Source organism: Camelus dromedarius, chromosome 27 (assembly GCF_036321535.1).
Source record: "Camelus dromedarius isolate mCamDro1 chromosome 27, mCamDro1.pat, whole genome shotgun sequence".
In the NCBI taxonomy this organism is placed as follows: domain Eukaryota; kingdom Metazoa; phylum Chordata; class Mammalia; order Artiodactyla; family Camelidae; genus Camelus; species Camelus dromedarius.
In genome coordinates this window covers 9,060,517-9,084,234 of record NC_087462.1, presented here as the reverse complement: position 1 = coordinate 9,084,234, position 23,718 = coordinate 9,060,517, and the positions used below count along the sequence as shown (strand labels likewise).

At 55.6% G+C, this 23,718-nt stretch overlaps 1 protein-coding gene across 6 annotated transcripts in view; it reads left to right on the top strand.

The window, feature by feature from the left end:
- The window catches only part of EPS15L1 (epidermal growth factor receptor pathway substrate 15 like 1), an 84,050-nt gene extending 62,069 nt beyond the window's left edge, over nt 1–21,981 (top strand). The window contains exons 22-25 of one of the 6 annotated variants that reach the window (XM_031437507.2): nt 645–777; nt 2,903–2,950; nt 15,927–16,132; nt 21,349–21,981. In XM_031437507.2, coding sequence (XP_031293367.1) covers nt 645–777; nt 2,903–2,950; nt 15,927–16,132; nt 21,349–21,495 — 534 coding nt within the window. In that variant the 3' untranslated portion in view covers nt 21,496–21,981. Of the gene's footprint in view, nt 1–644; nt 778–2,902; nt 2,951–15,926; nt 16,133–21,348 lie in introns of those variants that run through there. The other 5 variants (XM_064479954.1, XM_031437509.2, XM_031437512.2 and 2 more) reach the window with 5 other exon arrangements.
- Nucleotides 21,982–23,718: the final 1,737 nt, after the last annotated feature.

Below are 23,718 nucleotides of genomic sequence, written 5' to 3'. Positions count from 1 at the left end.
TCCCTGTCCACCTGTCCTCTCTCCCCACCCATCTGCCTGCCCACCCCCCACCTATCCAGGTATCTGTCTGTTGCTGATGTGATATGGTCTAATTTGGGTTTGAGATGGTAAATGTGGGGTTGGGTGGGACCAGGGGTGGAAGAGGCTGGTGGAGGGTCCAGGCCAGAGGTGACAGAGCCCAGTGGAGGCAGCTGTGGCTGTGCCCATGGGTGGAAGTGGGCTCTGACCTGAGTCGCTGAATGGGCAGCCCGGGGGCACAGAGATGGTTTGGTGCAGTTCCAACCCCACGCCTGGAGCTGACTGAAGAGGGAGAGGGTGGGGCGCACTTCTGAAGCATGAGCAGGAAGCCCAGGGGACTCTGGGGTCCGGAAAGATCCGATGTCCCCATGTGGGTGGCAGGGAACACCTGTCCTGTACATAAGCCCATAGAGGTACCGGGCTGCTCTCGCCCGCTCTGTGTGCTTGCCGGCTGCCCCTCACAGGCCGGAGGGCCCCGGCTGTTGAGGGTGGAGGAAGGCAGGGGGCTTGTGAGAGACCCTGGGTCCAAGTAGGGGCCTCGCTGCGTAGCCTGGAGGGCTCGGTGGACATCCACTGCCTCCGTGTTAACAATTATTTCTGCCTCTCTTTCGTGTCCTCTCTTACAGCCCCCAACTTCTGGCCCTTTCACCTCCTCCTTTGGAGGGGCAGGATTCTCAGATGACCCCTTTAAAAGTAAACAGGATACTCCCGCTCTGCCGCCGAAGAAACCTGCTCCTCCGCGGCCCAAACCGCCCAGCGGTCAGTACCCTTTCTTCTCTCACAGCCGCCCGCCCACCGTCGCAGGCCGGCGGGGGGACTGAGGGCCCCTCCCGCACCGGCTGGGAGAAGAGCAGGTGCTGCGTGGTCTGCACTCGGAGCAGGAGGGTCTCCCCTCCGCCCCGTCACCTGGGTCCAGGCACTGTGTGCCTGGGAGAGCCCCCAACCCCCATCCTCACCCACCCTGGGGGCCCCTTGGCCCTGGACTCTACGCGGGGCTCCAGGGTGGTTCCCGGAAAGCCAGGGGCTCAGCCCTCCTCGCTGCCCAGCCAAGGGAGCTGCAGCATGGCCCCTGGCCCAGTGTGTAGGCATTGACTCAGGGAGGGCCCAGGGGTGGGGACAGCAGTGGCAGTGGCCACCCCCTTTATCCAGCGCCTCCAAGCTGGTTAAGGACTTGGGGTGGAGGTGGGGGTCTTCCTGGGCCACGTTTGACGTGAGAGGAGGCAGGTGGCTCTGCACAAGGGGTTTCCTGCAGCCCCTCCCTCTCCCAGCTGTGGTGGTTTCTCTCGGGAGAGAGCCCGGCGTATCCCCCAGAGGAGTGATGGCGATAGGCTGACAGGCGAGGTTACCAGACTCAAGCAGAAAGCTATTGGCAGAGGGATTCACTGCACTTCCCCAGACTATTTACCCCACTTCATCGTTTGCTCTGGTCTCCAGGTAGTCACCTGCGTTGTCCCTAGACTGTGGGAGAACACGTGCTTCCTCAGTTGTGCCTTCTCTTCCACAGCATCCTCTTGCCGCCCTTTCTGTGGGAGGGAGGGTGGGCGGTGCTCTGGCTCAGTCTGCCCCAGGGGCTCTGCTGGGCGGCCTGTCGTCCGTGCAGACCCCCGACCTGGTGAGTGACCAGTGGTCATCAGTTCAAGTCTGGCCAGCCTTCAGCAGGGACAGCGGGGAAGCTATTTAAAAACGCTGCCTCTCCCCTCCTGTCACCTGGGCTGGCCAGGGCTTTCTCGGGTGGACAGGGACTCCACCCGCAGTGGAGTTTGGCCTCCCTGTGGATAACTCATGGGAGAAAGCATGACCAATCGCCTGGGCGAATTTATAGCAGATTTTCTGTGAACTGTGAGCAGAAACAGATGCATAAGATCACTTCTGTAAGCCGCACATCAAAGGGATTTACCATAAAACGGGGGAGGAAAGCAGAGACAACAAAGGAATTCCCATGTGTCTGCGAGAGGCCACTTGTACTGTAGACGGAGGTGGTGGCCCTTGGAGACCCTTGGCAGTCTCCTGATGGAACAGCATTGGGCCCTGTGGTCACACGCTACACACATGCACGTGCTCTCACATGGTGCTAGCAAGTACCTGCATGCGTGCCACACACGTGAACGCGTGCACACGCCGAGCAGCGCGGCATCTGTTGGTCCTCAAGGAGGAGCCTTTCACCTCACTGGCCGGGTCAGAACTTCCTTCTCTGGGTTTCGTGGAAACACTCACTTGGCCTCCTCCCCTTTCCTGAACCAGTGCTGGGTGCTTTTGAACTCACCCTCGGTCGTCACCTCCCCTGTAGCTCCCTCTGTGAGCCTCCCCACCTTCCCTGGGCTAATGCTGTGGACTTAGAAAGCGGAGTCTGCCGGAGGCTCGGCTGACCTTGGAGCTGGCTTCAGGGCTCGGTTTTTCAGAGAGCTGTCTATGTTTGAGGATGTTTGGGCCTGTGTCCTGGGGGTCTCAGGCTGCCTTTGCGCATGGCTCTGGGCTGCCGCACCCTTGCTCTGCCATGGCCAGCAAGGCACCAGGTGCCCTGAATACCCCCTTCACATCATGATCTGCATGTGCATGACTGTCACCTCGCCAGATTCTGGCAAGACCCAAAAGCCAGACAAGATAGGCACCACAATGCCCTCTTAACTGGAATTGGAAAGGGAAGTGCGATAGGTCACATGGGTGCCCCAGGTCACACAGCAGGGTGGCAGCAGGGCCGTCCCTGGACCCAGTGACCACCGCCTGTCCCAGCCCTCCCACCCCCGTAGACAGCTGTAATGAGAATCAAGCTGTGGGTTTGGGTGCTCTGGAAAACAGTCAACCGGTGTGCAGTGTTTAATCTGTGAGCGGCTAGGATGTACCCACATAGAGGCCTCACTGTCTCTCATCTGATTCTCTTGCCTAGAAGCAATGGCTGAACAGGAAAACCCTGCGCTGTACGCGCTGCTGGGTGGTAGGTACATGCTGTGTGGCGGTTGCCGTTGGAGCCCTTCCAGTGGTGTTTCTGCTGTAATTTCATACTAACCTCTAACAACCTGGAAACTGCTGGCCGTGCCGATGCACCTACGAAGGTCACCTGACCCAGCAGTTGACATTTAACAAGGCGGATTTGAGGGGGAAGCATTTGGCTTTTTGAGGGATGCAAAGGAGGGTGTCCTCCCCACGCTGCTTCCCTGATGAAGGGAATTGGGGCCCAGATGTGCGCACTGCCCTTTTCTCCCCAGCCACGCCGCTTAAACTGGAGCAGCCCGGTGGTTATCTGGTTGTTAGCAAGACACGTCGGCAGATGAGTGTTGGAGGAGGTCCCGCTCAAACATTTGTAAAGCTTGAGGCATGGCTCTTGTATTCTTGGCTGCTGAAGATGGGAAGCAACCAAGAGGCCATCCAAGTGTCCTTGTTATCATTTCTGTAAGAAAATGAGGTCCAGCAGTTTGAATGTGAGGGAAGACAATTTGCTTTTCTGTGCTTCTTGCTGACCCAGCCTTTTCCGGCTTGGAGATGCCACGCGCCCAGCATGTGGCAGTGGCCGTCCGTACCTGAGAATGCCATGTGGTTGCTCCCAAGGGCCGTCCTGACTCGTGGGGGAGCATTGGTTCCAGTGGCTGAGCAGGGAGGAGATGAGGTGGGTACCCTGCTTCCAGGGCCCCGGGGCCCTGGCGGTTGAGCCATGATCCCGTGGAGGTTGCTTGTCCGGTGGGAATGGTTTTTTTCATAAGCCGCATATACAACGTCAGACCTGCATTCCAGAAACAAGAGAAGGAATGGGCTCTTCTGTATTGTTCGCCACCCTGCCTGTGAAGTGGCCCTGATGTGCCACCTCCCCAGCCCGGGCTTGTCTGCGGGGGACCCAGAGGTTCCTAGGACCCTGCTGGGTCTCTGCGCCTGGAGTTGGCTCCAACATGTGAGGCAGGACAGGTGAATCTGCTGCCATTTCCCTCCGGCTTCTGGGCTACCTGTCCTGCTAGACTCTGAGGAGCCTCCTCGATCAGGCTGGTTTCCTGTTCCTGCCCACGACCATCTCCCTGAGGGGCGCTGGGCAAGTGTCTTAACCTCCCTGAGCCTCAGTGTCCCTGCCTGAACGTGGGACGGACTCTGGCCCACCAGCTGGTCCCGCAGGTGAAGTGCCTTGCACAGTGATTGCATGACGAGTGCACCCCGCACCCAGCCCCGGGGGACGGGGACCAGGGCATGGGGTCCTCCACCCCGGCTCCTTTCCCAGGGAAAGACGGGCTGGGCCTGAGGTGGTCGTGCACTGTTACAGTGAGTTATCAAGGGATCCTTTTCCCCCATGAGATTGCAGTTTAGCAGAAATCTTTACAGCTGAGAAAAGAGCGTGGGTAGTTGAACTTCAAAGAGGGCGCCAGGGTCCTCTCTGGCAAAGCTCAGCTGTCGTCACTCGTGTGGGACCAAGTGAGTTACTCCTGGTTTTGGGGGGATGTCTCTTGCGCACCAGAGGCTGCAGTTTTCACATTCTGTCTGAGCTGTTTTGTTTTTTATTTGTTTTTCAAAGCTTGATGAAGGTTTAATCAGCATGTGATAAACACGCATATATAAGTGTCAGTCTGTGCAGTCACGATGGGGATCCTGCCAGCTGGGAGCTTCTCCAAGGTTCTCGGGGAAACAGTTCTGGTGTCATCGGCCGATGACGGGAGCAGTCATCGGCTGGCCATCTGCTCTGACGCCAGCCACAAAGTGTACCCTTGGGAACTCTTTCAAGAATCGCCCCCTGCGGGTGAGGGGCACGTGCACAGAGTTTTGGCGCTGGCCCTGACTTCTCTGTGCCTGGAGGTCTTTTCTAGAAAGGTCTGGCAAGGTAGGAAATAATCAGCAGGTGTCTGTTTGGGGTAGAGAGAATTGGTTTCTTCCAGGCAGATGCAAAACAGACCCCTGGGGCAGCCGCTGAAACCTGTCGGTTAGAGTTAGCGTAGGCACACCTCCCCCAGGTAAACAGAGGTGTGCTCCCTGCAACGGACCGGAGATCGAGATCAGTCAGAACTCACCGCCGAAGAGTTTCTAGGTAAAAGTTGTTGATTTGCAAAGGGAGAAACAGATTTTTTTTTAAGTGCAGGAAATGGCTGTGTGGGTGTCAGTGATTGGGCCTCGCGCCTGCGGCGACAGATAGCGGAATCCTGCACCCCGAGCCCCACCCTTGCCACTTCCTGCAAATGCAGCCCCGCGTTGCGGTTCCTGCAGCACCCGGGTGACACCAGCTAGCGCGCCTTCACCGCTAACCAGCCAGTCACCTTTAACCTCTCCCCAGTTTAATTATCCTTTTATTACTGCTAATGACCTTTTCACCTTTTGGATAAAGCCACACGCACACTTATAATGCCTTTTTGCCCCTCTTCCCCTTCCCATAATTCTTCCTACAAAACTCGTTTAACCAGCATCCTGTTTGATTCAAATGAAAAAAGAAAGAAAGAAAATCGTTTCTCCCCTAGAACACGAGTCTCCTCCCACACCTGTGTGTGGACTCCGCACTTTGGCTGACTGGGGTTCTATCTTATGGGCGACTTTCTGGTTGCCACCCACCCTCCGGCTAGCTCGCTCGGTTGGCTGTCACCTTGACTGTCCGAGGGAGCCGCGCTTGGGACTCACGGAGGACGCCCCGGGTTCCACCAGGCACCAGCCCGTGTGCGCGCTTGGCTCTGAGATGCCAGGAGGGTGTGAAAGCTGGGTGGCCATCCCTAGCCAGTGTGGGTCCTGACCCCTTGTTTATTGAACAGGATCCACTCTTAAAATGGCTTCTCCAGTTGAGCCGTGCGGTTAGCACCTCAGCCTTGAACTTAACTACTTTAATTCCGTTCCCACGATGATTTCAGAGAGATAATTCGGTGGGTACATGTAAGATTCTAGAATGGGACAAAAGCAGCTCACCACCAGCTCAAGAAGCCTGGAACATCGTGGCACTTGCCGCCCAGCCAGGAAGCCTGGGCACCCAGGCTGGTGGCGCCCTCCTCTCCCACGTGCTGCCCCAGGGCCAGCCGGAGCAGCTGTGCCAGGACTGGGTGTGACCCCTGCGCCAGGGCTGGGCGTGACCCCTGCCAACACTTGCTCAAAAGCCTGCGAGACCCAGCTCCCAGCAGAGAGAGAAATACTGTTTTCCTCTCGGCCTCTTAACATGTAAAATGCCTGGAGATGAATAGTTCTTTGGAGTAAATTTCTGTTCTGCAAAGTCGGCTGAGTTTGAAAATAGAAGCATTTGCCTACCTTAGCACACGCCCACCCTCTTGCACCCAGAATCGCGTGGCGGATTGAGTGTGAGTTGAAGGACGCTGTTGTCACCTGTTGTTCAGTGGGGTGCAAATGCCCAGGCTTGGGGCCCTGGGGCAGAGGAGTCAGGACTCAGCCAGCGGGGGTCCAGAGGGGCAGCAGGGCCTTGTGGTGGGGTGCAGGCCCAGAGAGCCTGGACTCCCCTGTCTTGCATCTGAGCGTGGGTGTGAATGGACAGGAGCTGCCACCCTGACCCTAGCTCCTTCCTGGCCACTGTGAGGGTCTCTCGTACCCACCACCGGGCCTCCCCCAGCCCCTCAGTTCCACCTGCAGCAAGGTGAGAGGGCCCAGAAGGATTTTCTCTGTGTGGCCCTTGCTTTTCTGATGGGATGAATGTGGTTCCTAGTCTCTCCATTTCTCACATTTAAAGCAGTGAGTCAGCCCCTCTCCTTCCACCATTAATGGTCAATGGAAAAATAGCACGTGTATGTATCTGGGTGGGGGTTGGAAACTGGCCGTAAAGAGAGTGAGTTGGTGGAGTTCCCGTCTCTCTACTCCTTTCCTGCTGCCCCCACAGCAGGAGGGAGCTCCTAGGGGCTCTGCTTCCCTCCGCTCCAGTGCACACCTGCCTCCTAACTGGCTTCCAGACCCGCCACACGGCACCCTGGGGATTTTGTTAGATGTGGGCACAGTGCCTCTGCCCCTGCAAGGGTGGCGTCTGGCAGCGCTGGCTCTCCTCTGTAGGGAGGGACAAAGGCTGGGCCACCACGGCCCCAGGGCTTCCCCCACCCAGCTGTAGGAGCTCTCCTACAGCTCCTCCTCAAGGCACCCCATGCCCCTCGGAGGGGACAGGTCGGGGCAGATTGGCACAAGGGCTGCTCCAGCTGAGTGTGTTGAGGGCGCAAATCAAAGAACAAGTCTGATTTTTCAAAAAGCAGAACTGTGAGACCTGTCAGTCTGTATTATTTTTGTTCTGAAACTGACTTGTGATTTGTGAATTCATATAAGTCACGTCCCCCCACCTCCCCGTTTTTGCTACAGAATTCAAGTAGCCCGTCAGGTTTCCTACGAGTGGGTTAGGAGCCTTTTGAGGAAACCTCTTGAAAATTGTACTTCTCACTCCACAGGATATTTGTCTTTTGAGGACCCCCAAAGTGGGGCATCTCTCCCCCCTTCTCTCCTTTACTTCTGACGGTGCGATGGCCCCTCATCCAGCAGGAATGCCACCCACCTGCCATTCCCACCACCTTTGCCACCCCAGGCACCTCACAAAGGATGAGAAATGCATCCGTTATGGGGATGCCTGGTGGATAATAGTAAATATTTGTTCAGCTTTTCTCAACAGTTCAGAACCAAACCTCATCCTGTTCCCTTCAATGCATTAAGCAGATTTTTCTTAAAATTCAGTAAATATTTTTAGTGGAAAATCTCAACACTGTGATGGTGGGGACCTCAGATTTTATCTGCTGGGGCTGTGCTGCTTGGCATGGCTTTGATCTGCCGGGTTTGCCTTCTCTTGTGCATCAGCGAGAGCCAGCAGGGCTGGCGTCTGCAGGCTCCTTGCTGGCAAGGCGCTCGTGCTCGGCAGCCCGGGGGTCATGCTGTGGGAAGTAGCTCTCCTCGTCCCCCACCCGCCCTGTCCCAACAGAGGCACACGCACACCCATGTGTGTTGGTGAAAAGTGATCATTCTCAGTAAAAAGTTCCCAAGTGATTGTGGATGTGAAAGGTTGTGCCTGGACAACTTGCTTTCTCTCTCCTTATTAAGCTTTTTGGCTGGGGTTGGGGGTGGGCAGGGAGGAGCCAGGTGGCAAGGAGTGTCCCCTCGCCGGCCACAGCTCTCCCGTGTGGTGCGACTCTCAGAAGCCTGGCAATTGTGTGGGTGTCCTGTACTGTGTAGGATTAATGATAGCTGTGTGGGTCTCTGAGCCGTGTAGGACCAGTGACAATTGTGTAGGTCTCCGTGCTGTGTAGGACCAGTGACAATTGTGAGTCTCTGTGCTGTGCAGGACGAGTGACAATTGTGTGGCAGTCCTATGCTGTGCAGGACCAGTGACAGTTGTGTGGCAGTCCTATGCTATGCAGGACCAGTGACAGTTGTGTGGGTGCCCCGTGTTGTGTAGGACCAGTGACAGTTGTGTGTTTCGTCCTGTGTTGGGACAGATGGCAGTTGTGGGAACGTCCTGTGTTGCATAGGGTAATAGCTGAGGTGGGGCACCTGTCCTGACCACAAGCCTTTGTTTTTAATTTTCGTATTTTGTTTTGTTGTTTTTGTATTTATCTCTCATGTACAGAACTGCGTTTTCCAAGTACAGCCCTGACTTTTTATAAACAGAACCCAGCAAGTGCCTGGCTGGGATGAAAACGCCCACTCAGGCTCATGGGCATTTCTGGTATTTTTTACTATCCAGCTTTATTGAGACCCCAAATCACCCTAGACCTCTTACTCTCCTCCTAAGTAAAATATTTCCAGCAAGAGACTCTGCCTTCTCTCCGTGTGACATTTTAGGTTGGGAAGGGTGTGGATTTCGTTCGGGGCCGTGGGGACCCTCCGGGCGGAGGGCTTCCTGGGAAGTGAGGAGGGAGAGGCCAGCGCAGCCTCGCAGATCCTGGGTGCCGGGGGCACGCGCGGCCTTGGAAAGTTCAGAAGTAGGCGAATTAAAGACATTTCTACCAGGGTGGGGCCGGCCACCGAGTTTTTTTTAACAGCGCACACCGCGGTAAACCATCGGGCTCATATTGTTTTTGCTCAGGGCCGTCCTGTGTGTGGTTTCGGTGCACCGCTGGGGTAGCTGCTGAAACTGCTGCGGTTTGAAATAAGCCCTACTGTGTCCTGTCTTCACCCTTGGGCTCCTCCCCTCGGCAACGGAGACTCCTCAGAGTGCTGGGGAGTCACTGTCGGGGGCACAGCAGTGGCGTCCAGCCCCCCACGGGGGTCTGCTTTCCGTTGTAGGCAGTCACAGCCTCCCCTCCACCCAGGTTCCCTTCCCAGGGCGGACGTCTAGGAATACAAAGCAAGTGGCGGCCGGATATCATCCTGGTTGGCTTTATATCCCCACCCTTTATTTCTTTTAGTAATTTGTGCTCCCCTCTGTGAAGCACGCCCCAGTCTAGCTCTTCCCTCGCGCGTGCAGTGCCTGGAGCCACGGAAAGGCTCGAAACCAGGCAGTGAGTGTGCTCAGGAGCGCAGAGGCAGATGGAGGTACTTTGTCACGTTTAAGACAACACCTCAGAAAATCGGAAAAAAAACAATTAAGGAGTTAGCAGAAGTGGTTACATAAAAGCAGGAACTAGCCCCAGAATGTTTGAAAACTGCAGCTGCTGAAAATAAATGAGGGGTGCAGAGGGGGAAGTTTGGACGGAGGGCAGTCGGGGCGAGCGTGTCTTTGCAAAAAACCTCTGCTCGTGAGCATCGTGTCGGGCCGAACCAGGGACGCCAGGGCTCTCGGCACGTGTCGGGTCCGATAATTCGGCCTCCGTGCCCGAGCACAAAAACAGATAACCGAGAAAAAACCGTTTTGGTTTTTTTTTCCTCTGAAAACAAGAGCAGTTGATGTGCCCTGGTTTCACATTAACACAGTCATGATTTCTAAATAACAACGGTTTCGGCAACAGAGCAAAACCAGGCCCGGGCCGTTCTTGATGTGAGAGCCGCTTTTCATCTCCCCAATCAACTCTGTCAGAAACCTCAGCGTGAAATTCTAGCCGCCCAGATTCCTAACCAAGCCCCGAAAAGCGATTTAAAACAAAAAATCCTCCAAACCAGGGCGGGGAAATTCTTACTAGAAAAGGAAAAAAAAAAAGGCACCACAAGCAGGTGATGATGTATTTGAACATTTGGACTGTTGTGCTCATTCTCGGGACCTGGCTCGGGCCTGTTGACCCCGTTAATCCCTGCTCGGACATCTGCCCTGTGTGACTAGACTTTACAAGAAATGGTCCAGGAAATCAAGCAGCCAGCCACCCTGGACTTGCTGCTGGAACCAGGGCTGTGCCGGGCCCCTGGGCTTTCTAGCCTGTCCCTGGCAATTCTTTCTTGTAGTAGAATTTTGCTATTTGGTCCTTTGTCATTTTAGGTTTTGATTTAGGAAAAGAAAAAAAATCAGCCCAAGAATGCACCAATGAATATCTGTTGCCTTTTCTTGCAAAGGAGGGAAACTAGGTGCCTGTATCCCTTCCGAGCCTATCAGAGTGGTTCCCCCCAAAGGCCTCGCGTCCCTCGGGATGACCCTGTACAGCCTGTGTGGTGGTGCTCATGAGAACCCCCACCAGGGATGGGGTGGGGTTACTGCGGTGTGTTGAGCTCTGCCTACATGGAGCTGACCCTCAGGGGTGTTGGAGGCTGGACCAGGACGGATCGGCTCCAGGGGAGGTGGACAGGGCAGTGGGGCAGCCTGCAGGGGAGGAGTGAGCCCTCGAGGAGGGTTTTCCAGAGGAAGGCAAGGCTGTGCCAGGGCAGGGTGGTCAGCATGGTGGATGTCACTATGGGAAGGAGGGCTGGGTGGCCAGACCTCAAGGATCGTGCATGCTGAGGTCAGCCTCCCTTCCCCAGGCAACTCGGGCCTGTGTCCCCATACCTCAGGATGCCCCCTGCCTGTGGCATAAGCACCGGCTGGGTGCGCAGGTGAAGATCCCTCTCCCTGGGCTCAGAAAAGGTTCCAGGGGTCCCAGGGCCCCCTGGAGCGTGGTTCACTTGGAAACATGTCCGTCTATCCTTGATCAAGCCTTGGTGATGCCACTGCTTAAGCGAGGAAGGGTCTGCATACCCTGCAGGGGGACTCTTTGCTGGGTGGGTGGGAAGGCACACCTGGCACGTGGCGCTGCTCCACCGTGGGGAAGGAGGTCGCATGGAAGGTTAGAGGAAGTGGAACGTATGGGAGCCGGTGCAGGGAACTCAGCAGTTCAAGGGGAGGACTCCCTTGTCTGGGGCTGCACATGCCTGCCATGCTGCGTATGGGGCGTCTGAGTGGCTCTGTCAGAGCAGAGAGCTGCAGTTGGGGATCTTTGGTTTCCTTGTGGGGTCCATGGGGGCAAGCTGTCCTGACCTTAATACATTAGAGCTGCACTGGCCTGGCTCCTCCTTCCCTGGGACCTGGGGGGTGGGGGGTCCGTGGGGAGAGGAGAGGGAAACAGAAAGGGACTCTCTCTCCCCCACCCCCGACTCCTGTCTCACAGAAGGCCCAGATCACTTGGTGACAGCACGTTCGTGCTTACACGCCAGGTGTCTGAGCTAAGCACCCTCTGCACACCAGGGGGATGTAGAGCTTTTCGGTAAAAGGCCAGAGTGTCAGTGTTTTTGGCAACCCCCCCCCTCCCCCAGGCCTTACGTCCTCCCTTCTGCTCAGCTTTGCCGTCCCGGCAGGAAAGCAGCCACAGACAGAGAACAGGTGAAGGGGTGGCACTGGCAGACCAGTAAAACCTGATTTACAGAAGCAGGCAGCCCGTCACATGCCCACCCCAGCCCTGGCAGCCACGCAGGGTGGGCCTTCTTCTCATTACCCCGTGTGACTGTGCCGGGGCCACCGTAACGAGTACCACAGACTGGGCGGCTTGAACAAATTCATCGTCTCCCAGTTCCGGAGGCTGGAGGTCTGAGAACAGAGTGTCAGCAGGCTGGTTTCTCCTGAGGCCTCTCTCCTTGGCTGGGAGGTGGCCGTCTTCCCCCGTGTCTCCACGCGGTCTTCCCCCTGTGTGCCTGTGTCCTCCTCTCCTCTTCTTCCAAGATCACGAGTCACACTGGATCAGGGCCCACCCACAGGACCTCATTCTAACTGAATTACCTCTATAGAGACCCCGTGTCCAAAGACTGTCACCTTCTGCGATACCAGGGGAGAGGACCAGAACATGGTGAATTTGAGGGGGCACCAGTTCAGTCCATCGCCACCCCATTTCACGGATAAGGAAACTGAGGCTGAGAAAGCAAGGCTGAGCAGGGTGGTTGCCGTGCTCCTCCCCGTCTTCCACGTGCATCTGTGCCCACCCCACATCCCCTCCCAGCCCAGGGCTGGCTGGAAGGGCTGAACACAGGCATGAGGGAGACAGGGCCGGGAGGAGGGCTCAGGGTCTTCCCTGAGAAGGCAACAGCGTTTCTGATGGGGGCGCCATCTGGGCAGGGGGATTTGCTGGAAAGAAGCCCTGGGTTTGAGGGTCCTAGGGGAGGGAGGTGCCGCTCGGGCTCTGGAGGGCTGTCAGGGGATGAGGTTGGGAAGAGTTCTGTGTGGGCTGCAGGGGCTTCCGGACTCTCTACAGGGGGCATGCAGGCCCGAGGCAGGGCTGGGCGCCATGGAGCTGTGTGTTAGAAGCTTCATTTAGCAGAGCAGGTGTAAGCAGGCCCTGCCCTAGGCAGGGGGACACAGCACTGGACAGCGGGGCCCCCAGCCTCGTGGAGCTCTTGAGGGAGAGAGAGAGAAAATACACAGCAGGTGACACAACAAAGGCGACAGTGGCAGTAGACAGGGAGGTGGCTTGGCCGGAGGTGGGGAGGGTGCTCACCTGAGGAAGAGCAGTCCAGCCTGGGTAGCAGCCAGAGCCGAGGAGGGAGCTGGGTGGGATAGGCGAGGCTGGGCGTGTGTTCTAAGAGCAGGGGAGGGCAGAGCAGCGTCGAGTCAGCTCTGAGTTAAAAGGCCACTTTGCTGAGTTGGGGTGGCCCGCAGGGCAAGAAGCAGAGAAGGTGAGCAGCTAGTGGCAGGGGGTCCCCAGGACCTGGGAGAGGTGAGGACCACCAGCCTGGGGTGGTGATGCGGTCATGTGGACCCGAGCACCCACCTGCACACCCACCCTCCCTGCTACCCAGGGTGCCCCTGGGCTCCGCCTGGCTTCCCACTGCTCCCAGCTGTGCAGCCTGGAGTTGGTAAGCTGCTGGGCAGGTCCTGCCCGACCCCTCCCGCCAGAGCTGCTACCCACCTGCCTGCCTCCTTAGAGAGGGGAAGGGGTCCGCAGTGACACCAGCAGTGCTCTCCTCTCCCCAGGAGGCCTTGGCTCACCTATCAGCTTGTCCCTTGGGCCAGGGAGCAGGCTAGCTGTGTGAGATGGCATTGGAGCGGGGCAGTTCAAGGCCAGCAGAGCAAGCCAGGGAAGCTGTGTTCGGCATCCAGGTCCCCTGCTCTCCTGAGCCCCGGGGGCCAAGGTCTGGGAGGGAGAGGAGGAGGTGGGAGAGCCGACAGCAGGGAGGACAGCACAGAGAGGAGCATTTGGCGCTGGAGGGGCAGCCTGAAGTCTGTGGCTCTATCACGAATAGGAGAGAAAGGACCAGAGGTAGAAGACTCAGCCTGTACAGAAGGTGGGGCATGGGGGAGAGAGGCCGTCATTCCCACTGCGTGTGGACTCAGCACCACCCTCCTGGGCAAGGGTCCCTGACCTAGCCAGTGTGGCCCACCCAGGGGCTTTGGCGGAGGCTCACCTGGCACATTGGGCCTCGTGAACAGATTCGGTGAACTGGGCTGTGAACTGATTCGAGGCCACAGGGAGAGACTGACTGATGCCCTAGCCTGTAGCCTCCTATTCCCCCCACCCCCACCCTCTCTCAGTCGGGGTGAGTCCTGTTGGAGCCTGGGGCAGGCAGCGTGACTGGGAAGGTCAGGCCACAATGGGCATGCCTTCTGACCCACAGCCCCACCTCCAGGACCAACTCTTATAAATAGACATGGGCACAGCAGTGCTGCTGGTGACAGTGAGAGCTTGGAAAAGACAGGGGGCAACAAGGGAACCCCACAAGGCCACAGCCGAGGGCGGAGGGGCGCTCTGCTCAGACTGTAGGAGGTGAAAGAAGGCCGGGAGCAGGGCTGCCTGTACTGCGGAGTCCTGTGCAAGCCTCGGGAAGCTAAGACTCTCGGTGTTTCCTTGAACACGCAAAAAGAAACCAGCAGCAGCTCTGAGGGGCGGGGCGGCCTGGGGCCTCTGTTCCCGCCATTGGTGGAGCAAAGCCATGCACTGGCGTCACCCACCCGCCCAGAAGTCCTGATTCAGGTGGGATGGGGCGTGAGGATTTTACCCAGGGCCTCTGGCGGGCTCTGCCCCCACCTCTTCGCCAGTGGCAAGACCGCATCACTGGTGACTTGAGTCTCTCATGTGTGGGTAAAGCCAATGGGACAGCATTTGTACCTAATGATCACCGGCTGCAGTGTTGAGCAACAAGTAAATAAACTTGCATGTCCAGGTGAGGGGTCTTGGGCCAGGTTCCCACCATCCCCCACATGACGAGCCCTATTGTGCTTCAGCACTGCGGTGCCGGTTACCAGGCGACCTGGAGTGGGGCGCAGACCTGTGCTGCTCCAAAGAGCAGACCATACACGTCACCTCTTCTGACCCCCAACTTCTTCGTTCCCATTTCTCAGACAAGAAACAGGCCAGCTGGGGCTGAGGCGCATGTCCTTGTCTGGGTCTCAGAACTAGAGGTGACAGAGGGGGCAGCCCTTAGGGACACCTTGAGGGCCTCAGAAATATGGCCTGGGAGTCAGCATCAGAGATTGGTTTTGGAGCGGGGTGTGGAGATAGATGTGTGGGCGGGTGGTGTGGCAGAGGCTAGCAGGGTGAGGAAGGCAGGTGTCCTGGGCTCAGGTGCTGCAGGGGGCCAGGCGTGGCTTGAGGCCAGGGGCATCCTCTGGATGTGCAGCTGGGTGTCCAAGGTCATCCTTGGAATGTGGCTCTTGGCTTTTGGTTTCTTTTTGCACATTCGCTTCAAAATTCCAAGAGCAGCTCAGTTAACAAATCAGAATCACGTTTAGTATCCTCGCGCCTCTAGCCTGGACTTGGATGCAGAGCTGCCACGTTGAACCTCTCACCCACTGGGTGCCCAGTAACTTGGCCACCCCAGGCGAATGAATGGCTTCAGGCAGGAACCTGGCCTGCAAAACCGACAGATCCCAGAGGCTTATCGAGTGGGGCCCTGAAGGCCAAGCAGGCCTGGAGAGGGATCTGGTCCCTAGGGGAACATTCTGACACGTTGGCAGGGCTTGTTAGGAGAAGCCCCCTGTCCTCAGGCCAGGCCCCCCATGCTCAGCCTCACAGCCTCATCTCCTCCAATTCTAAACACTCTCCTGCGCCCCTGTGGAGCTCTGCCTTGCCAGGACCTGGGCATCCCAGAGCCACCCTCTCGGCAAGAGCCCAGAAAGGCCCAAAGCCTGCCCCTTGGAACCACCTGCACCAAAGGGACAGAAGCGGGAGCTGAAAATGAATTTAAACGCCAGGACAGTAGAGTGGGCTTGTCTGGTGAGCTGCCACCAGACCCTCACGACTAACACGGCTAACTCTGCTCACCTTGGGAAACTAATCCCCCTTTAAAATTGCAAATACCAACCCCCGACCCTCGCCTTTTTATTGTTGGGAGCTTGCAGTGCATTTTTCTGCTCACCCATGACTTTTTTTTTTTTTTAACTCAGTGAGATAGTAAATGTGTTGCCACTCGAAAATGAATCACTTTGAAACACGCCTGCATGTGAGCTTTTTAAAGATGATGTAAATTTTAGCTGTGGTGGGTGGGGAGGGGAGGGGGGGTCATCTGAAGTGGTTTTCTTGTCAGGCCCACAAACCATTAAAGCCTCCCCCAACCCCCCCATCCCCAGCGGCATTCCAGCTCCTTCCAAAGAGGGATAGGGTTTCCCAGGGAGCCCGTGCCTGGCCCCTCCGTCAGGGACTCTGTTCTGTCCACGGTCAGTAACTTGTATTTCTTTTTTTTCTCCTTTTTTGTTTTTCTTTTTTCCTCTCTCCTAAACTTTCCAGGTAAAAGCACACCTGTAAGCCAGCTTGGTTCTGCAGACTTTCCCGAGGCCCCCGATCCATTCCAGCCACTTGGGGCTGACAGCAGTGACCCGTTCCAAAATAAAAAGGGGTTTGGGGACCCGTTTAGTGGAAAAGATCCATTTGCTCCTTCCTCTTCAGCTAAACCTTCTAAAGCCTCTTCCTTGGGCTTTGCAGACTTCACCTCTGTAAGTTGAGTTCTCCACCTCCGCGCCATCCCCTACCCTCCCTCCGCTTGCAGCTTCTTCGGGGTTACTTTTCTGTCTCTTTTGAATAGCAGACCTCCTTCCCGGCTCACATCTCCTCGGTACCTCACGCTATCACCCTTGTTATTTATTCTGTAAGGAAAACAGTTTCTCAATAAAAAAAAAGAGCTCTGGTTTGGATACTCTGTGATAAGGGCGCGTTTTCTTCTGGCAGGGTGGCCCGTATGCCTGTATTTCTGCCCTTCCTGGTAGATTGTGTTATTTCTGTTGCCCTGAGGCTGCGGTGTTCATTGATTTTGAACACCACAGGGGTGGGGGGGAGCCAAGATGTCAGATGCTTCTGAAGTATGAAAACAAGATTGCAGGAGTTGCATTCGTGTTTTGCTTTCCTCAAACAAGTCCCTGTGCCAGAGTTCTGATGGTCCCATCCCGGTGCCTTTTGTGCAGCAAGTGTGAATTGAAGGACCCAGGCAGCTCACACGGAGGGAGAGCAATTTGACTTTTTAAAACTTTTATCTCAATTACCAGCTACGATGAAAACTGAATTGCAATTTAGAACAAGCGCTCTGAAGTTCCTTCCTTTTGCCAGAAAAAAAAAAACAAACAAAAAAAACAACTCAGAAAGTCATTTAGCAGCGTTAAGTGCCTTTTCAGAAGCTAATCCGGGGATTTTGAAAGTCTGGCTTTGTTTCTTGGTGTGAAAAAAAGATTCCAGATTGTAAAACTGTCACATCAGGGTGTTTTCAGTCCCCTCCTCGGTACCCGTGAGTCTTGTTCTCAGAGAGCATCAGATAGAGTCTTCTCAGAATCAGTTTCAGTCTCTGTTGTGCACCTATGTTTTTTTAAAAAAAAAAGTTTTCTTCACTTGATTTTGCAAAAGTACCTTGTTTCCTCATTGGATGTGAGATGTATTGTTTATAGATGCTTCCACTCCTAGAATATCCGTTTTAGAACAAACTCTGCCACATCAGTGCCCAGCAAACACCCGCTTCATTTCAGATCCACCCCATGCACAGCTATCCTGTGGCTGATTGATATCGCCCAAGACGCTGACACTTTCCTGGCTCTGGGCAATCTGTAAATATTTTATGACTACAGTTAGCTGGTTTTGTTGACAGCCAGTGCACACTGGATATATACAAATGGCGACATTGTTAAATAAAAGCCAGATACAAAACCTGCTTTATCTGCAGTTTCTTGAATAGCACTGCCTTTATTTTTCAGTGGAAAAAATATTGAACCCCATGAAAAAAATAGAGCTATTCACGCCTGATTCAGGTGGGGTAGGGCGGAAGGGTAAGTGGATTTGAACGGCAATTTGAAGAAAAGACTGTTCTCTTTCTGAAACGCACAGTTCTGTTTCCTGTGCCCCTCCACCCCCTACCCCTTCCCCCTCCCTCTCCCTCTCCCGATGGCTGGTTTTTGGAAAACATTTTTTTTTAAACCCCAAGGCTTCAAGCTATCATTTGGCCCAACATATCTGGCCATTCCAGAACAGTTGTTAACTTCAACTTTAAAACATCCCTGGTATTTAATCGCCATCAATTCCAGGCAAGGAATTGGATTCTGCCCAGTGTGCAGCCTGGCTGTTTTATGTTTAGAATCACTTTTCCCGCTTGGGACGCCCCAGTTTTTCCAGGGGAAATCACCTGATCAGGAGACTCGGCCCGCTCTGATAGGATTTGGGAGAGGCAGGACACCTGACTGGTTTGGTTTGTCCACTCGGTGATACCATGATCGACTGTCAACTGCCCTACCTCCGGGGATCAGGATGTCTGTGCATTTTCATGGTGTCTGGGAGCTCCGTCCATTGGCTGGTGGTGTCTAGGTTCACTGGACCTCAAAGATCTGTGCTAATTCGGAAAAGGCCAGAGTTGGTTCCTCTGGTTTGTGTGTTTCAGCTTCCCCAGGTGGACGCTGAGAGGTCTCTGCCCAGCAGGCTGGCAGTGTGACTCTTTCAGACTGGATGTTTTAAGAGTGCCACTGGGACACATGGTTACCTGTGCGAAAGCAGCTTGGTCCGTGTTGGAGTTCAGGGAAGCCAGTGTCACATGTGAACCAAACCCCACCCCCATCCTTGGCGCCCCAGCTCTGCCACCCTGGAACCTTCTGATTTACAAGCCCCGTGTTTCTGTCAATGGGTTACTGTTGTGCTTGTAGCTGTTCACGGGAAACCTCTCCAGTATTTCTTTTAGAACAAGCCTTTCTGTCTTAAGCGAGTTTGTCTTTTAGGAAGTAGCATTTATAGGTTAGCAAAAACGCTTTTTTTTTTCCGGAAGTGTGCAGTAAGAACAGGGCAAATATCAGATGGGTTAAGTCACGCTTTGCATCGTCGAGCGAGTTGGATGTGATTTCAGCAGCAGGGTAAGTGAGTTAACAGAAGGTAGCTAGAAGCATCCCACGAGTGACATGGACGTGCCATTGGACATCCCGGGGCACGTGTATGCATCCCCGGTGAGGAAAGGCACTGGTGCTTCACGCGCAGGCCTCGGAGCCTCAGTTTCTGCAGGGAGGCTGCTGCAATGAAACCGCTCAGTGACCGTCAGGCCCCGGCGAGGGAGGCATCTCAGAAGGACAGAGTGCTCGTGCCCTGCTGGGTCTCGGGTCCACGACGTCGCAAGAGCAAAGCAGAAATCAGAGCGTGCCATTCACAGAGCAGCTACTGCGCCCACAGGTGCTCCCAAGTCAAAGTATCCCCACCAGGGCCGGGAAGGGTTTTCTGCTGACTCGAAACACAGCAGGAGCCACAGAGAAGACCCTTCCTCCGGTCTCTCTCAGTCATCACCGTCCATCCTGCTTCTCATGCACGCAGACCACGTGCCTGATGCAAGTCTCCATCCTGGATCCCAAGCTGACTTCAGACCAGCCCATTCTGAAGGCATCTGGAACATTCCTGTCAGCACATTTACTTTGAAAACACAAACTCCTTGAGCAAGAGACTCTGCGGTGATGTCCTGAGACACTGGGGCGGAGCAGGCACTGTGGTGTGGGTGCAGCCTGCGGTCCCTGGCCCTGGGGCCTCAGCCGATCCCTGACTCCTCCAGGCCCTGGTTCTTGGCTTTGGTCTGGACCACCTCGGTTATCCCTCATCGGCACCCACTCACCCTCTCCTCTGGGCTGGGAGGGCGAGGTCTCTGTCGGCCAAGCGGTCCTCTCCTGCTGCTGCCAGTGGCACCGTGGAGTATTCCATCTGTATTTGTTGTTTTTTCCTTGTTTTTCTCCTAAAGAAATGTTGGAAAATTCCCTGAAGAGTATAGGGGCGGGGGATGGAGGTGGGAGGACAGTTGTCTGTGACCAGAGGTGGAGACATGAGGGGTGGGGACCAGTTTTCGGGAGTCCAACATGGAGACCCTTCAGACTCCTGAGCGTTTTTTCTGGGCAGTTTCTCTGAGAAGCCAGGACTAAGCCTTATTCCTGGGGACAGCTCCTCTTTCTCCATGCTGACCCCCACCTGCCCGACTCCCGAGGCAGGTAGAAAGAGGCCTCCTGGGCTGTCCTGCCTCCTCTGCCTCCTGGAGCCCTCCAGGCTCCCCCCACCTGGCCCTCCCCTGCCCCAGTCCCTACTGTCTGGCCCTGTCTCACCCCCACACTGGCCGTTAGGTCACAAAACACTCAGAAGCTGCCAGTCTGGTAACACAGTTGCCCCACTCGCTTGCCCAGGGAGCCTCCTTGCTGGGACCCATAAGCCCCTCGAGGTGTGGCCCCTTCCACCCATGCTTTGTTCTGGCAGCACCAGTTCTGGGCACTGGGCTGCCCACAGCTGGAACTGCACTGGGGATGGTGCCCAGGCCTCCAGGGCCCGTTGCTGTCCTGTACCCTGACTTTGCAGTGACAGCTGACACCCTCCCCCCAACCAGGGAGGAGTCCAGAGTCCCGAGGGCCCAGGCTCTGCACCCTCCCCTAGGCCGCAGTGTTGCCAGCTGTCAGAGCCCACCTCCTGGGTTGTCACTCAGACCGCGTGTGTGTATGTGAAGACATGGCCATGCATTCCTGTCTCTGTTCCTCCTCGGTGCTCCTGGGAGGTCTGCAAGGGCCTCTGTGAGAGCCTCGCTCAGATCAGGATTGTCCGTGGGACTCTGCTTCCGAGGCACCTTGGGAAGGGCCGGGCACCTCCTTACCTTTGGTGTCATCCAGTGGTTCCTGGTGCAGAGTCCGTGCACAGAAGAGACGCTGATTAAGGGAGGCCAGGAGCCCAAACGGGCTGCAGCTTTGCTCGGGGCTGCCTACCTGGAGACAGAGCCCAATGGCTGGGACGTCTGGGACATCAAGGACCCACACCAGGGAAAGAGCATGTAAGATCTGGCTTTGCTTTTCTTTCCGTGGAGCTCAGGTACCTTGAATGGTTTGAAGTCACCTGTCTTGGGATCAAAACTGTCTCTTCCCTTGTTTTGAAAAATTATTTTTTAAAAAATTGAACCTTTCGGGAAAGGACCCCAAGAATGGAGAACTCCTGGACTGAACAGCAGCGTAAATGCTGGGGCTCCTGTAAACCTTCAAGTTCAAAGTGGCTCTCAGTGTCTCCCTGAGCTCTCAGGACCGTAGCTCAGGTGCAGATGCCCCATTTCAAGACCGTATCGTCTCCACCTTTGGCCTCAAGGCCCCTTTACATGTTTGAAACTCAGAGATGTGCCCGAGGCAGAACTCTCCAGCCAGCCCCAGCACCTCTCACCCAGGCATCGAGGCCCGGGCTCTGCGAGTTCGCTGTCCCAGCTCTTCAAGGCTCAGCTCGCTGATCTCTGCTCCCCAGCTGCTTCCAGAGATGCCCCAGCTGGCCTCTCCCTCATACCCCGTGAAGCCTCCTAGACTCAGTCCTAGGGGGTCACCAGAAGTCTCTCAGTGTCCCCCAACTGATGCCTGGCTGCCACCTGCTTCTGCTCCCTGCAGTGGTGGGGCAGCAGGTTTCTATGAGGTTGGAGGTGACAGTTAAGGTCAGACTCAGCTCTGCGTCTCCATGCATGTGGCCCCTTCCAGGCTAGGGTCAGGACTGGGGCATGCTTGTCCCTTCCCAACCCCCAACCAAGACAAGGGCTTCTGGCTTTTTCTGGTTTTCACCCGCACCCTGGGCACCTCCCCCCATGCATCCCAGCATCGCAATCCCCTGCTCCCACCCACTGGCGACAGGCCTCTGTGTTCTCCTGGCCCCAGCCGGCAGGCAGCTCCGGGACTGGGTAACCCAACCTCCGTTTTTTCCTTTGCAGTTTGGCAATGAGGAGCAACAGCTGGCATGGGCCAAGCGGGAGAGCGAGAAGGCAGAACAGGAGCGGCTGGCGCGGCTGCGGCGGCAGGAACAGGAGGACCTGGAGCTGGCCATTGCGCTCAGCAAGGCCGACATGCCCGCTGCCTAGGCGAGGCCGCCGGCCACCATGCACGTGCCCGCCGGCAGGACGGCTGCGGCGGTGGGCCTGCGACAGGCAAGAACTCGGAGGTCTCTACATATACACACACACTCAGCCTCGGCGGTCCCCGTTTCATGTTGTGATATGTCACAGCCACTCTTAGGTAAAGGATTCGCTGGTCTGGGGGCCTCGGGCTCTGGGTAGCTCGCTCGGGGCGAGGAAGCACAGCTCACCCTGGTGGAGGCACCCCTCGGAGAGGCCCGCGGGCCCACCTCTCTTCCGTGACATCCCTGCCCAGTGGCAGCACCCAGCCCTTCCTCCCTGCTGGAACCAGCAGAGGAAGCACCCGACTCCTTGCCTTTCGTCCCCTGCTCACAGCCGGGCCAGTACCGTGCCCAGGGCTCACCCACCTGACGCCTCCCCGACCTCCCTCTGAGACAGACACCCTGGTGATGTATGCATTCATTGTATAAAAATTAAGTTTGAATGATTAATATAAAATATTTTAATACAAAACACAAGATTCTTTTTTTTTCCCTTCCCATTTAAACGTTGTTTTCCTTGCACTAATGTTCCCCCCTGGGCACAGAGGTGGAAGCCAGCTCCAGCACTCCCGTTTAAATCCCAAGCGTTTGCGCAAGCTCTCGGGCCACAGAGAAAGTCCATTTTGGAAGTTTTCCAGGTTCGCCTGGTCTCTCAGGATGCAGAGTGCTTCAGAACCGGCTGGCTGGGACCTCACTGTGGCTAGAGCAGGCGGCCCTTGTCATGACACTGCAGTTTGAACTCAGACTCCTGCACACGCTTCCCTGGGGCCTTGTCCAGTCTCTGAGAGGGACAGCAGGGCAGGCCTCACATCACGGGCCTGTCCTCGGAATCGGAATACTGGGACGGCTTTCCTCCAGGACGCAGCTGCAGTCCCCTGGAACATTCCAGAAGCTTGCACAAAACCGTTGGGACGACCTCAGAAACTGGTGAGGGTACTGCAGATTTGCCCCGTGCTTTCCCCCTCGCTGTCCCCAGGTAGATGAAACAGCCCAAGCCAAGTCCTCTCAGGGGAAGATGATCAAAACTGGTGAAGCTGAGTGGCCTGAGCTCAGAGAAATGAGTGCAGGAAACTCTGACCCCACAACCACACAGGAAGGGGGCGAGATGCCACTGCAAGGACTGAAGAGGCCCAGAATGTTCCACGTCAGAATTGGCCTTTACTGAAAACGGCAGGGTAGGCACGGGCCCAGCCCCTCTGGTATCTGAGAAGCTCTTCTTTTGAAAAGTTCCTTTTCAGTGTGTGTCCTGGATCTCTGGGACCCAATTTTTGCCTCCTCCTCCCTCCCTCCCCAGCTGGGCCAGGGCTGATAACAAACCTCTACACCAAATGCTTTATCCCAGCCAGAGAATCATTCTGAGAAGCATTTATTTGCCTGTTTTTGCATTTTAGTGAACTTGATTTTTCAGATTAGTTTTAGATCTGTGGGAAAATCACAGAGACCATACAAAGAGTTCCCATAAACCCCTCACAATTTCCTGTATTTTTAACCTCTTACCCTAGGCTGGTCTGTTCGTTATGATGAAGGAACCCAATATTGAGGCATTATTATTAACTAAAGTCCACGCTTTATTCACATCTCAGTTTTTTCCCTAATGTCCTTTTTCTGTCCCAGCATCTCATGTGACAATTGGTTGTCATGTCTCCTTAGGTGCCTCCGGACTGAGACAGTTTCTCAAATTTCCCTTGGTTTTGACGATCTTGACAGTTGTGAGAACTGGTCAGCTGTCTTGTGTGTTGTCCCCTGTTGGGATCTGTCCCATGTTTTTCTCATCATTAGTCTAGGGTGGCGGGTCTGGGGGAGACCTCAGGGCTGAAACGTCCTTCATATCGCATCAAGAGTCCATGTCAGCAGCACGATTCCTCACCACTGATGTTGACCTTCATCACCCAGGGAGAGATTTGTTTATTTACTTACTTTCATAGATTTATTTTTGGAAGACAGCTTTTCGGACTCAGGTGTTTAGTTACACAGCCTTGTCTCGGGGTGATACTCCGTGAGATTGAAAGTAAAGCAGAAATTAGGATTTACGGCAGATTTAGGGGAGTGAGGAGATCCCCCAGGACAGCGAGCTCTTGGTGCCCTCCCTGAGGTCCTGGCGGGGATGGGATTCCTTGGTGGCTGTGGAGAGGCCTTGCCTTTCTGTCGGCGGCGGTGATGTGGGTCTGGGACCCAGTGCCTGGTGCGA